At 48.5% G+C, this 13,266-nt stretch overlaps 1 protein-coding gene across 4 annotated transcripts; it reads right to left on the bottom strand.

Annotated features, from left to right (window-relative positions):
* Nucleotides 1–3,562: 3,562 nt before the first annotated feature.
* Nucleotides 3,563–12,756, bottom strand: NAGK (N-acetylglucosamine kinase). 4 transcript variants are annotated; one of them, XM_090281498.1, is made up of 10 exons: nt 12,663–12,756; nt 10,612–10,696; nt 10,361–10,459; nt 9,444–9,585; nt 8,546–8,656; nt 7,717–7,829; nt 6,137–6,224; nt 5,070–5,167; nt 4,505–4,583; nt 3,563–3,892 (listed from the first exon to the last, which is right to left on the bottom strand). In XM_090281498.1, exons 3-10 carry the CDS (start codon nt 10,418–10,420, stop codon nt 3,702–3,704), a joined length of 882 nt encoding a protein of 293 aa, XP_090137624.1. In that variant the 5' UTR covers nt 10,421–10,459; nt 10,612–10,696; nt 12,663–12,756; the 3' UTR covers nt 3,563–3,701. The 4 variants fall into 4 exon arrangements, with proteins under 4 accessions (XP_090137624.1, XP_090137626.1, XP_090137623.1 ...); XM_090281500.1 differs by lacking the exon at nt 12,663–12,756 and adding an exon at nt 12,447–12,644; XM_090281497.1 differs by lacking the exon at nt 12,663–12,756 and adding an exon at nt 12,353–12,440.
* Nucleotides 12,757–13,266: the final 510 nt, after the last annotated feature.

Below are 13,266 nucleotides of genomic sequence, written 5' to 3'. Positions count from 1 at the left end.
TGTATAAATTTGTCTTTCCTGGACATCATATGAATGGAATCTTGCCTCTGGCTTTTTTCCCTTAGCATATTTTGTGGTTCATCCATGATTAACTTGTGTTGGTAGTTTGTTCCTTTTTATTGCTGCATAGTATTCCATTGAGATATATCACCTTTTTTCAGCAAGATGTCTTTTAAACTTGGATTTCAACCTAGTGGTCTAAACTCTCAGAACATAGGACTCTAGGGGATGGTGCTGTGCACGACAAAGGAACTGTTTCTCAGAACCAGCTTTGTCATCAGAAGCTCCACATGAGGAGCCTGAACTGCTGCAGAAATTTTTATAATTTTGCAACTTCTATTTTTTAAGGAACTTCTTAGCTATCTACATGTCAGGATTTTTGAAGTATCTGGTAATTAATTTATTCTAAAGTATGAGCATGTGTTTGAGTGGACAAGAAAGTGAACCATCAATAATTTCATGTTGGGGATTTTTCCTCCCCAACTGAATGGAGAGTCCCTGAACTTTCTAAGTACAGTATCATCTCCATCACAAAGCTGAACCTCTATTAAAGATCATGCTGCCTTTGTTGGACAGATTGTGGGGAAGGAAGACTGCAAGCAGAGGAGGTCCAGAGCAGAAATGCAGTGCAGCTTGTGAAACAAGAAGCCCCCAGAGGGTCTGTGCACGGTCCACCTTCTGTTGGTGTGGATGGCGAAGCGCTGATGGTGTCCAGAGGCAGCGAGCACTTCCAGCAGGCCCAGGTCTTGAACCTTTATCCCTATTTCACAAGCGTTTAAAAGCTCTTTTTGTTCCCCTCTCCCCCTAAATAATCATTACATGGTAGTTACTAATACTTCTTTGGAAGGGGCAGGGCTTTAAAATGGAAAGAAATCATTTTCATAAAAATATCAAAAATGGAAAAAAGATTACTTTAAAAAATTGCTATACAAACCAAATGGCAGCTGTTGAAAATCTCAATAAAAATGAGAATAAAATGTACTTGCTGACAGTGAGACCCTTTTTCCTAAGTTTGGGTCATTATATATCATTATACAGGTGTTTGTGAGACTTTTTTGTCTCAAGATTGATCATAGTTCTGGTTGCATAATTTCCCATTCTAAATAGTGTTACAAGGAAGTATTAAGCATTGGCCTGAATATTACAGACCTGAGTGAATTCCTCTTCCACCACTTTCTTTGTGCTTTCAGTCTGAACCTGTTTATTTGTAAAGCTGCCACACCTCCTTTCTAAATTAATATGACAATTGGACTGAATTTAATTTCAAAATACTGCCTGGCACATAATAGGGACTTAATACATAGTGGCAATAATGTGTACAGGTTTGAACAAAAAGGTGGTAACAGGAAATCCTTGGGCTTAAAGGGAAATTGGATAGCTCTTATTTTTCCTGTTTCTGGGCAAAACTCGTATCTAGAATACAGGGAATCTGTATCTGCCTTTCAACTATTGAACAAGTTTGAGAGCCTGCTAGGTCCCACACACTGTCCTAGGTATCAGTGCTAGAGGATGACAAGGAAATATCATCTCTGCTGTTGTGGAGGTTAGTTTGATTATTAGTACTCAGTTTACACCTCACTTGACCCTCCCGATCATTTTCTGAGAGGATTTATAGGATGGTAAAAAGATCATGGGACCAGACCATTGCCCATGGGTTTTGCTTTGAGTACTGTCATCTCTGCCTCCTTCCTAAAACCAGAAGGGAAAGAAAAAAAAAAACTGAGCTGATTTGCCAATTCATAGCTTTTTGAGATGTTACAGTTATGTATATACAGTGACTGAATCCTTAAAGATGTGAATGGCATATGTTTTTAAAATTTCATTAAGGTTAATTGAAGTATGTTACAGAAAAGCACAGATATTGTAAGCATGCAGCTCCATAAACTTCACCACTTTCGGTTGGCATAAGGTGTAAGGATATACTTTTTTAATCCTTAGAGCACCCATCACAGCTAGAAGACATTTGATAAATGTTTGCTGAATGAATAGTAGATGCAGCTGGTACTGTCCAGATCACACAGGTAGGTTAAGACAGTGCTGGCCTCATCGGATTCCAGGTCTGGTTCTAAGCTCTTGCCTTGTCACAGGTATTATAGGCTCAGATGAGCTAACTATATGTATGTCCAATGCCATGGTAGAATCCCATTAATTGCTTCTGATATTCATCAGTAAAGTTTTAGATTCTAATCCAAAATACTGCTTGATCCTGACCGTGACATCATGTAAAAAACTTCTCCAAGCTCACTGCTTATTAACAGTGTTACTGGGACAAAGATATAGCAAAAGCACCTCCCTGGTGTCCCTATTTTCTTTGCCAGCCTTTTACCAGATGATGTACTGGGGACTTGCTGAGAGCTCGCCCCTCGCAGTATGGACCATAGCTAAATGCAAAGATGGCTGGCATTCCTTCAGAAGGGACTTGGCTAGAGTTCTTATTGCTCAAAGCTTCACCTTACTATGTTGGGCTAGAGCTGATGGAATGAGAACTCGCTGTCATTGTACCGTGATACAGTGTTATCTGATTTGGGAAACAAACATCCAAGACCACTTCAATAACTTCATCCAAACTCAAAAACAGTGGGGTAGAGCTTCCGCAAGTGCAGATCCGGGACCTCTGCAGCAAGAATTACACAAACATATTTAAAATTAATGAAAATCCCCCATCTCATCCTGGACCTATTGAATCAAGTCACCTTACAGAGGGAGAAGAAAAAAAAAATCTGAGTCTAGAGTAATTGACACATACAAGTTTGAGAACTGATGTCCAGGAAATAATCCATGCTTTCTAACATCTTACACTGTAAACACCTAGAGAGGCAGCCACTATTAATGAAAATTCTGTCTTCGGTCTTCACTAAGCAGCATCGGCAGCAGAACAGGAAGTTTTGGGCTTGTCTTAACCAGTCAAACTACAGTATCCAGAGGACAGGAATCATGTCTGCTCTTGGCTGATGTTAATCTTTCCTCATGCCACACAACAAATGCCAAGTGTCACACTGTAAACAGAGCCAGACTAGTAGTCCCAGAACAGGTAGTTAACCTAGTTAAGTTGTATCTAGTTGGCCTTGGATCTCGGCCATTTCCATAACCTCTCAAAGAACTCATTCATGCAGAAAAACTGCAAAATGTGCTGCTTATCCTTAAGTACCAATTCCAGTGAGGTAAAAATTCTCCCTGACAAGATTTGCACCCTGTCCCCTAAATCCTACTTGGGACTAACAGTAGGGAGTGTGGTATGTCTAAGGTTATTCGCAGGGATGTTGAGCATGAACATTTAGTTCCACTGGAAGTGCTCTGGCAGGGATCAATACCCATTTAAAACAGAAAACCGAGGTCGCCAAGTTAACTGCGGCAGCAGCGTAAGTTCACCAACAGCGGGGAGGGGTGGCACACACAAATTATACACCCCACTGCAGGGCAAGCGGACTAATCCACAGGCTGAGCAACTAGGGTGGGGCTTTAACCTCTGGGCTAAAACCTTCCTGAACCCTCTGGGATACATGCAGGTAGGTACACTGAGAATGTACACAGCAAGTGTGCTTCATAACACAACCCAACTGGGGAGTGGGTAAAGTGCATTTATTTTCTTCTATATGTGTTTTTCTTCAAAAAAAAAAAAAAAAGTAAACGGAAAAAAGCCCCCTCCCTTCCAGCACCCAATGTCCACTGTGCATGGAGGGGGTGGAGCCAGGGCCAGCCCCCTAGGAGAAGGTGTGAGAGTAGAAGGCAACAGCATTGGCACTATAGTCCATGGGGAGGAGGTGCCCGACGTGCCTGGCCCCCAGGCTGGCCCCGCCCAGGGCGGAGGAGTGCCTCAGCTTCATCAGGGTGAAGCTGGAGAAGGAGTTCTGAGCCTGGATCTCTCTGCCCTGGGTCAACGCCAAAAGGAAGCCTGGAGGGAGAGAATGCAGAGAACAGAGATGAGAGAAAACCAGCAGCCTGTGGTAGAGACCAGGGAGGGGACAAAGAGCAAGAAAAGACAAGGCCCGGGCCTCGAGGTATTCCTGTAGGCGTCCTAGAGGGGCTCACATGTCAAATCCCCAACAGGTGGTGCACCGTGGTGCGTGAGGCCAGTACTGGAACCCTCTGCCCTCCAGCATGTGATGCCAAGGAACCCCAAGTTAGCAACAGGGGTCCTCGGCCTACTTCAGAATGTCTAATGGAAACCAGAGTTGCCCAAAACAAGGAAGCAAGGGCAAAGGAGGCACGTTTCTTTCCTTCTGACCAGGACTGTGTTGACTAGGGATGTCACCACATGCTGGTCAGAAGCTCTGATTTTAAGTTAAATTTGTCTTTAATTTTTGAAAAGTGGTGGTTATTTAATAAATCCTTTGGAAAAGAACATCTTTTTAAAGAAGCTGGATTGGACCTTATAAAAGGGCTTCCTGGCAGACTGAAGGTTGAGAGCCTTGAGCTGAGGTATCAGTGGCCTGGAGCAGGTGGCTTTCCCGAGCGGCCACCTTTCCAGCACCATCCCTCACCCTTATCCCCACCCCATACTCACCTTCCTTCAGCAGCTCCCAGCTCTTCCACACAGACCCCACACACAGGATGGGGAGGCCAATTTCCCCTTTGAACAAGACCTGGACAGGGCAGAAATGGACAGTGGGAGTGACCAAGTCTTTCCAATGCTTAAAGGGGTACTTTCTTAAGACCAGCATTCCCTATCCCACTTATACTCCCTCTAGTTGAGAACCAGAAGGTGAACTCAAGAAAAGAAAAAAGGGAAGGAAAACAAGGAGATTCATAAAGACAAGGGGGAGAGGGGAAAGGAAAAAGCATTGAACAAGAGGGCAAGAAGAGAGGAAAATGGGCACAAACATGACTTCAAGGGAGAGCACATGTACCACATTAAACCAATGTACTACATATATAAAGACTATAGGCTAGCCACAGAGGGGAAGCAATGTACCAAAGAACGTTTTTATTTTTTCTGCAAAATTTTTCTCAAACCCGTTTTCACTTAAAATCATATCCAATTTACAGTTTGATGGACAGTCTCACCCCTCATGGGAAAGAGCCAAACCTGGCCCAGCAGCTCCCAGCCTTCATTTCCCCCCTCAACTCACCGGATCAATCTCAGGCAACACAGCCACAACGTGTCTTCCCAGCATCTCCCCAGCCTTCCTGAAGATATACCGGGAGAGGGGGTCTCCCTGCTGAGCACCTGGGGTTGGGAAGAGGGCAGGGGTTGGTGAGCACCTAGGGAGCCACCAGCGCTTAGTTCTCGCTCTCTGGTGCAGGGCAGCAACACCTAGCTCTCAGTCAGGGACAGATGCCCGCCTCACAGTCTGTGGGTAAGTAAACCTCCGAAGCTGCCACTCTACCCTTACTTCCTCCACCCCACCAGGCACACCTACCCTAGGAGGGGGTGTCCTGTATGGAGGTTGCTCGTTCCATCACTTCAGAAGGGAAGTGCCCCACTAGAGCAGCACACTGGCACCTGGTTCATACTCCAGGTTACATGGAGTTACTGAGTTCTGTCCCTGAGGGCCTCTTGGCTCTGGGGACCCAGGACCCTATTTGAGCAGCTGACTGGTGTTCCTGTCAGGGTGCCCATCCACCCCCAACAGTCTACTGTTGGTCAGCGCCTTCCCAGCTCTGCTCTGATAGGGCCTCAGTCCAGGAGGACCTAAGAGGACGCTCCAATGCCCCGAGGCTGCAGGAATCCAGGGTAAGGGAGTGTGGCCCAAACAGTGGAGACTGAGTAATGTGCAGACAAGCAAGCCCTATAGTTCAGCCTTTCCTGACACCCAACTAAATATGCCTAACCTCTCCAGAATCCCCCAGTTCTTTGGGTATCATTGGTTTAAAACAAGTTATAGATTTTCCCAAAGGGCAACTGCTTCATCAATTTCTCAGACACAGACATACAGTCTGCAGAAGCCACAACAGCTGTCAAGAAGAGAAACACAGATTAACAACCGTCAATATGACCTGCATGTCCTTCTGCCTCCGCCTCAAGGCCCACCAGTACCAAGGCCCACAGTGGCAGGGAACAGAGGTCACTTGGTCAAAGGGAGATTTAACCAGCTTCCACTGCCCATCTGAATCTTACTCCACTATGCCACTGCCTTCCCATCTGGGAGGGCTCTGGGGAAGAAAGCAAAATAAAACTCCGCCCCACCTCTAGTACCTTCTGCAATTTTCCGGCAAAACCCAGCAAACCTGCATTTATCAAAGTCCCTATACAGGTGTACGAGGATTCCTAGCCGATCTGGCACCTGAGAGGCAGAGAAAGAGTACAAGACAGTCATCAGAAGCAAAGGAAAATTCCTAGTCAGCCCACCCAAGCTGGCCTTCCTGATCTCTACTGTTTGAAAAGCTGGAATAATGTTTGTTTTTTTAAGCTCTAGAGAGTGCAAGGATTTGTGATCCCTCATTTGGGGAACGTTCTTAATTTTCCCGACATGAACTCCATTGCTCCTTACAGATTAGTTTGGATAGAGCACAGATCTCTGCTCACCAAAGTGTGTTCTATAGTTCCTTGAGGTGTTCTTAAAAAGATTTCTTTGGTCAAAGGAATCTAAGGACTATTGTACATTATAACTCTCCCTTAGAGATTCACAATGCACGTTAGCAAGTTAAAGACTCTGAGAAGTCCTAAACCAAGAAATCTGTATTTGTTTCCCCTAAATTTATTTGAGCACAGACGGTCCTTCCACCCCAACAAACTTACACACTAGTAACACCTCTGAAGGTCCTGAGGAACCAGTGATTCATTCCCCAGATATGTTACTAAGGTGGAAGAAGGGGGGGGGGGGGCTAAAATTTGAGCACCTACAGCAATGTATTAATAAGCATGTTATACAGACTATCTCATTTGCTCTTTGTAATGACCTTAAGAGAATGACCAAAGGATAAGAAAGGGAATGGCAGACATATCACTGGGGTTTAGAACCAATATGCTGAGTCAGGACACCTTAACTCCACTTCCTACAGCAGCTGCTATAGGACGTGATTTCTCTCCCTAGTCCTCAGCTTGGCCCAGGCCAGTTTCTCTATCATTTGCACCTTAGTCTTGAAACTACAGGTCCTACTTTCCAGCATTTCTAATCTCCTTCCCTGGCCCCAGCCCCAGCTCCCCTGAGTGGCCCTCATTCAGAGAGATGTCTGTCACATAAACATTCTCTTCCTTCTCCTCTCCCTACCTTTTACCTCTGGCTCAGATCAAGAAAGCTGTTTCCAAACCCATTACAGATAAGCATGGCTCAGAGAGGAAGGAAAGTCAATTCCTGATACCCTGGGTAAGAGGCTATACCTCCCTAAGAACTCTCCCTGTCCACCTCTCTTAATGGCTCACTCCCTGACCCACACAGGCCAGAAGCCGCTCACTGCCTAATGCATCTGTTCAACTTTACCTGCTGTCTCTGTCTGTGAGCCCTGGTCCCTAAGCTCACCCTGCACTTCTCACTCCAGTTCAGAATGTCATCTGCCTTCACCTCCCAGCAGGGTCTAGCTGCAAAAATAAAATCTGGCTAACTACTTGTCCCCAGCCTACCCCTCCCTCATCCCTGATACCCTCCTGGAATGCACCACCCACATCATTCTGAATCCTGTCCTCACCTGTGACTTTTCCATCCTCCAGCTCTGACCCATAACTCACCTCTACTTTCCTTTGGCTCACCCAGTCTCCCCCCTGCATACACTACTGCTCTCAGGCTCTCACTGCCTGGTCCCAGGTGTGCGCGTTTACCGGGGGCACAGGAGGAGTACCTGGAAATAGTTGAACATGGCCTGTTTGACGTAGCCAATGTCATGAGGTGCTGCCTCTAAGTTGTCGATGGAATCAAACACTATTTTCACTGCTTGGTGTGCAATCCAGTACGCTGTGGAGAGGAGAGAAAACTAGGAGATGGGGCAATCTCCCTGAGCTCACAAGGAAGAAAACTCAGACCTAGACAAGGTTAGTGATCAGCTTGTATACTACAGCAAATTAAGTGTCCCAATTCCCAGCCTGGAGGCCTCTAATTAAACTGTACCTGACTGGTCCACATAAAGGAAAGCTGGAGGGGGAAGACAGAACAGGTGACACTGTGTCACACCAGCTGCTACCCAAAACTCAAGACAAGGTCAGTCAGTTATCACACAAACCACTGGATCACTGATGAACTGGACCCCAAGGGCTCCTATGAAAACGTACACATGTTGCCTATCAATAGGTGACAGGGGGAAAAGCTTCTATACCCCTTTCCCACCAGCAGACTGGTGCAGCACCTCCTGGCCTCTATCGCTTTAACCTTCATAGTGTCAGTTCCTCCCCAGGGCTCCAAAAGTCAACACAGGTAGTCAACAGCCATTATGCTGAGGCATGAACCTGAATTCTGGGTGCAAATCACTGCTGAAGAGCAAGACCAGCCACTTGTCCAGCATTTGAATCTCTATGATCTCTGTCATTATTTTGTACTCAGGACCATCAGATTCAGGCACTGTCCCCAGAAAGTCCCAAGGGGTCAGCAGGCTGAGGGCAATAGAGAGAAGATAGAGAGCTGCAGAAAGGGAAGGTTCCAGGATTCTGAGCCAGGTTCAGTAGGCAGGAGCTCACCTGAGCCCTCATCCCCCATCATGTGACCCCAGCCACCGCAGCCACTCTCAGAGCCATCAGGGTTGACGAGCCTGCAGTTGGAGCCTGTCCCAGAGATGAGCACGATACCACCTGGGGAAAGGGCACAGGAAACTCAGCATGCCCTGCAAAGGGTGAGCACACAGCTTCCGACTGAGGAAGGACAGGACAGAAACCAACCCTGGGCCAAGGAATCACCACCCAGTCTTGCAGAGAAAACTGAGCTAGCTAGTTTCCTGCTGAAGGTGGGGGGCCTGCCTCTCAGGGAAACTCCAATCACATACAGCCCTACTCTGGGGGAAAGAGAGAAATATGAGCCTGTGTCTCCTTGCCCAGCCAGCCTTCAAGTGACTACCTGCTTTACTGAGTACCTACTATGTGCCAGGGATGGTGCTAGGCCCTATTCAGTGATACTCAATACCCTAAACCACCTTATCAATACAATTACCCCCAGTTAATAGATGAGGAAACTGAAACTCTGAGAGTTCTGTAATTTCTCCAAGATGGTACAGCTGGAAAAAACAGGAACTGATATCAAATGCCAATCTGGTGGTACCAATGCTTTTTACCCTCCTATCAGAGCTCCTCCCACTCACTTCTCAGCACTTACTGCTTTCCTCAGCCGGCCTCAGGACCTCCTTCCTTTGGAATGGAGCCTTAAGTCTGACTCTACTCCTTGCTTCTCATCAAGATAGCCTCTTGCCCTCCCTCCTGTCCAGTCCTTACTCTGGCAGGGACTTAAGCTAACTAAAAGGGGGAAGGGAGGAAATGATGGCAGTTGCCTTCCAGATATTTGCAAGGCAAGTTCTGCCCAGCTTCATATAAGGAACTTTCCCAAGAAAAACAGTTCTCAACCTCACCCCTCCCTTCACGTCCTCACCATCCTGGGTAGCTGTGGCGATGGAGCCAGCGGCATCAGTGGTGATTAAGTAGTTTTCACTCAGATAGGGAAATCGATCCCTCAGCTCCTCCGTCAGGATCCTCACCGCATCCTCCTGCTCCCCACCGCTCAGAGATAGGCCCTAGGCCAGGGAGAGGTGAGCAAGTGAGAGGCCCCAGACCCAGCTCCATTCTCCAACCCCTTCCCTCCTACTATCCGACCCTGCTTATCCAGCCTCAGTCCTCCCTCCATCCCACATGATGGCCCCTCAGAAGGCTGCGGCTGTAAGAAGAACCTGGACTGGAAATGAACAGAGAGGAGTTTCAACAATGCCAAGTTTGGAGCTTAGGACAACAGGAGTGCCACTAACAGAACAATTAGACAGAGGAACAAGCTGAGGAGAGATGCGCTTGGCCTGGAATACATGGGGTTTAGCTGCAGAATATCTCCCTGAGGACATGTCCAGGGAGTAGCCAGAGCCACAGCAACTTGGGAGAAAAGTCAGAGCTGGGAATATCAGTGAACATTTAATGAGTACTTGGTGGCCAGGGTCTCTGCTAACCACTTCAGGATGGGTCATGACATTTTACTTGCCCAGCAACTCTGAGGTAGCTACTGTTATCTGCACTTTCCAAATGAGGAAACTGAGGTTTAAAGAAGTAACCTGCTTAGAGTCACACAGATGTCGAGTGATAAACCAAGATCTCAGTGACTCTCCAAAGCCCGGTGCTCTTCCAATTGTGACTTGGAGATGACAACTGAAGCCACAAAAATAGAGGGATCATGTGAGTTTCTAGACCAGAGACCAAGCCCCCAAGGTCTTTCCCTCTGCAGCCAAGGTCATCAGACTCATTTAGCCCAGCTTTGCTTTCTCAGCGTTGCTGAAACTTAATTCCCAGTCTCTACCCCAGACTCACCAAGCTTCGCAGAGGTACCAGAAGATCGACCCCTGCTTTCCGTTTGGCCCTGTTCACCATCTCATTGATCCTCTCCACACACTTGTCTGTCCCGATCAGCTGGCCCCAATCAAGGTAAGAGGAGTTACAAAGGCCTGCATAAGCTTTGCTGCCCCTACAGGCTGCTATATAAGCCCCCAGCCACCCTTCCACAGGAATTACAAGGCCTAAAACCACACCAAGCCCACTGGTCCCTTCACTGTGGCCTTTACCCAGTGGTTTGTGCTGAGTCCATCTGCTTCTGCCAGGATCTGCCCATCCTCTGAGAGCAAAAGGACCTTGGACCGTGTTCCTCCCCTACAGAACACAAGGGGGCACTCAGTCTTGCTCAGAAGAACCTGAAGGGACAGGCAAGCTTGTGCAATCCTTGTCACAGAGCCCAGTATGACAGACTGTTTCAGCAAACCCAGTCACCATTCCCAAACCCACCTCTGTGGTTTGGTGTTTGCTGTGCTGTTGGACAGCTTCCCCTGGGGATGTCCTACTTATCCTGCAAGGCCCTACTTATAATACATCAGCTAGCCCTTGAAATCTGTGTGGCCCACCCACACAGCAGCACTAGTTAAGCCAAGTCAGTGCCCCCATAACTCTGTATTAAGGGTGTATTAGTTGTTTTCCTGTCTACAAGCTCCAGATCATTTCTCCATCTCATGCCTAGCACAGGCTACACTCAGTAATGTGATTAAAGAGAATGGTGTATCTCTCTGCTTCTCACAAAAGCTAAAGTCTGCTTTTCAAGATCCAGTTCCAGCTGCCAAGGTCTTAAAGACACTCTCGTGAGAAGCACTAACCAGATGGCAGGGAGAATTTATATCCACTTAAGCAACTAAATGGTCAAATGCTTATGACTGGGGAAAACAGGTTTGGAGGGAGGTCTGTGGTGGTGTGTGTATGCTTCTTTACTGTCAGAAGAGGACACTGAAGGCCTGATGACCAAACTGAAAAATGACAACTTTCAAGGGGTAGTTAATTCATGAGATCCTAACAAGGATGAGTACAAACTGTTGTACTTACGTTTTTCTTAGTTTTTTTCTTTTCTTTTCAGGACAAAAGTTAAAGGAAGGGGGAGATCAACCTTAACAATGCATGTGAAAAAAAGACGTTGGGGTCTGTGAGTCAGCAGTGAGATGTGGCTGCCACATAAGTAATCCAATCTCAGATTCAAAGGTGCCCTGGATGAGACAACAGCAATCCCTAATATGCCCTGCCTTGACACACCCAGAATCACAGAATGCTGTCACTGGCAGGGGACTTCGCGATCATCTCCTTCATCTCCCCTCTCAGTTCATACACATGTGGTAACCGAAACCTATGCTGGGTAAGTCTTGCCCATATTCATACCGAGAAGAGCTATTACAAAAAGCCCAGCAGACAAGCTCTGAGCAGGATAAATCCAAGAATAACAGGGTTCTATCTAGGGTGAGGAGCCCGGAGTGCTGACAAGAATGAAGGAGTTTCCGGGATCCGGACCGGCCGAGGCTACGCCAGCTACCAGCTACTCTTCGGCAAAGATCTTTGTCCTGGCTTCCACCACACTCCCTCTCCCCACCCGGCAGTCCAGCAACTTCACACCTGACACCTGTTCTGCAAAACTCTCTCTGGAGTCGGGAATAGGGAAAAGGGGCATCTCAAGCAGAGGGACAGAGGAGTGGATCCTTCTTGGGGAAAAGGGGCGTGGTTCCGCAGAGAAAAACAAAGGACCCCCTCTGGGGTGTGGTCGTGGCACTCGCAGAGCCCCTGCAAGGCATACCTGCGCGCGTGCAAAAACACCGTGCGCGTGCACAGAACCCGGCTCCGCAAGGCCCCGCAGTCCGAAAGCCCAAAGTGGCCGGACTCAGAGGCGGGAGGGCACCAGCCTGCCCACGGCCTTCTTTCCGCCCGCCCTGGGGTGGGCGCAGGCCCAAGCCGCTGCCAGGACGCCCCTCCCGGACTCCCTCCGCCGGGCCAACTCACCCCTCTACACCCCCGTAGAGCGCGGCCATTCTGATCCTACCGCTGCCGCTGATCCCGCCGTTAGTTTCCCTCCCGCTGGCCTTTCCCTCCCTACCTCCCGCCCGTCCACTCGTCACCGCCCCGCGTCACGTGAACGCCGGCGCGGTCCAGCTGACTTCGAGTGCGGGCGCGCGCCGGCGCGCGCTGGGGGCCGATTGGGGGCGTGGTGCCGCGAGCTGCTGTTTGCCCCGGGCTGAGTGCTGGGGCGGCTCTCGGGGTGGACGAGGGCCCTTCTTAGCGGCTCCTCCCAACCCCGACGGCCCCTCCCCACCTCCTGGCCGGTTTTCGGAGATGGGCACCAGATCCCCAGCGAAGGTGTCAGAAACAGGTGTCTGGAACTGACCCGCTGGAACGTCACTGCTGCCAGCCCTTCAGCACCCGGAAGTTGCTGGCAGCCTCCCCTCGCGCGTGCGCACTGCTTTTGAGCTACGTAGGCTGTTGGGACGCGCGGTACTGCGAGCACCGCCAGGTACCACTATCTATCTCCCAGGTTATGGGGCGGGGTAGATGTGTACCTAAGCCAGGGGCGTCGTAGGGCCTCAAAAAAATGTTGATGTTCAACCCAATACCTGTCCCGCGATGGCAAAAGTCACACGTGCACACAACCCCCCACGCAGACTATACGCTGCGCTTGTGTCAATTTGCATGACCAGGATTATCTAGAAGTGGGCTGGGGAAGGAGAGAAGCCCTGGAGACTGCCCTTGTCCTAGCCCCAGAGAAGGGGCATTTAGCTTTTGCTCCCCGCCCAGTTTAATTCTTGGGGGGAGGGAGGGAGAAAAAAAGTGAAAATAGGGAATATATTATAGAGTCATTTTAACCCATCCTGGCTGGTTTGGCTCAGTGGATTGAGCGTCGGCCTGCGAGCTAAGTGTCG

Source organism: Furipterus horrens, unplaced genomic scaffold (assembly GCF_987537825.1).
Source record: "Furipterus horrens unplaced genomic scaffold, mFurHor1.1.pri manual_scaffold_6, whole genome shotgun sequence".
Lineage (NCBI taxonomy): Eukaryota > Metazoa > Chordata > Mammalia > Chiroptera > Furipteridae > Furipterus > Furipterus horrens.
Note: the sequence above shows the minus strand (reverse complement) of the source record. Positions and strands in the feature narration are given on the sequence as shown.

Excerpts from the sequence above, each read along its gene's own strand:
- NAGK (XM_090281497.1), bottom strand. The coding sequence starts at position 12,381 with ATGGCCGCGCTCTACGGGGGTGTAGAGGG. Across the intron at positions 8,657-9,443 it reads CGCCACAGCTACCCAGGATG|GTGGTATCGTGCTCATCTCT; the intron begins GTGAGGACGTGA and ends CCCTTTCCCCAG. Across the intron at positions 7,830-8,545 it reads GATGGGGGATGAGGGCTCAG|CGTACTGGATTGCACACCAA; the intron begins GTGAGCTCCTGC and ends TCCTCTCCACAG.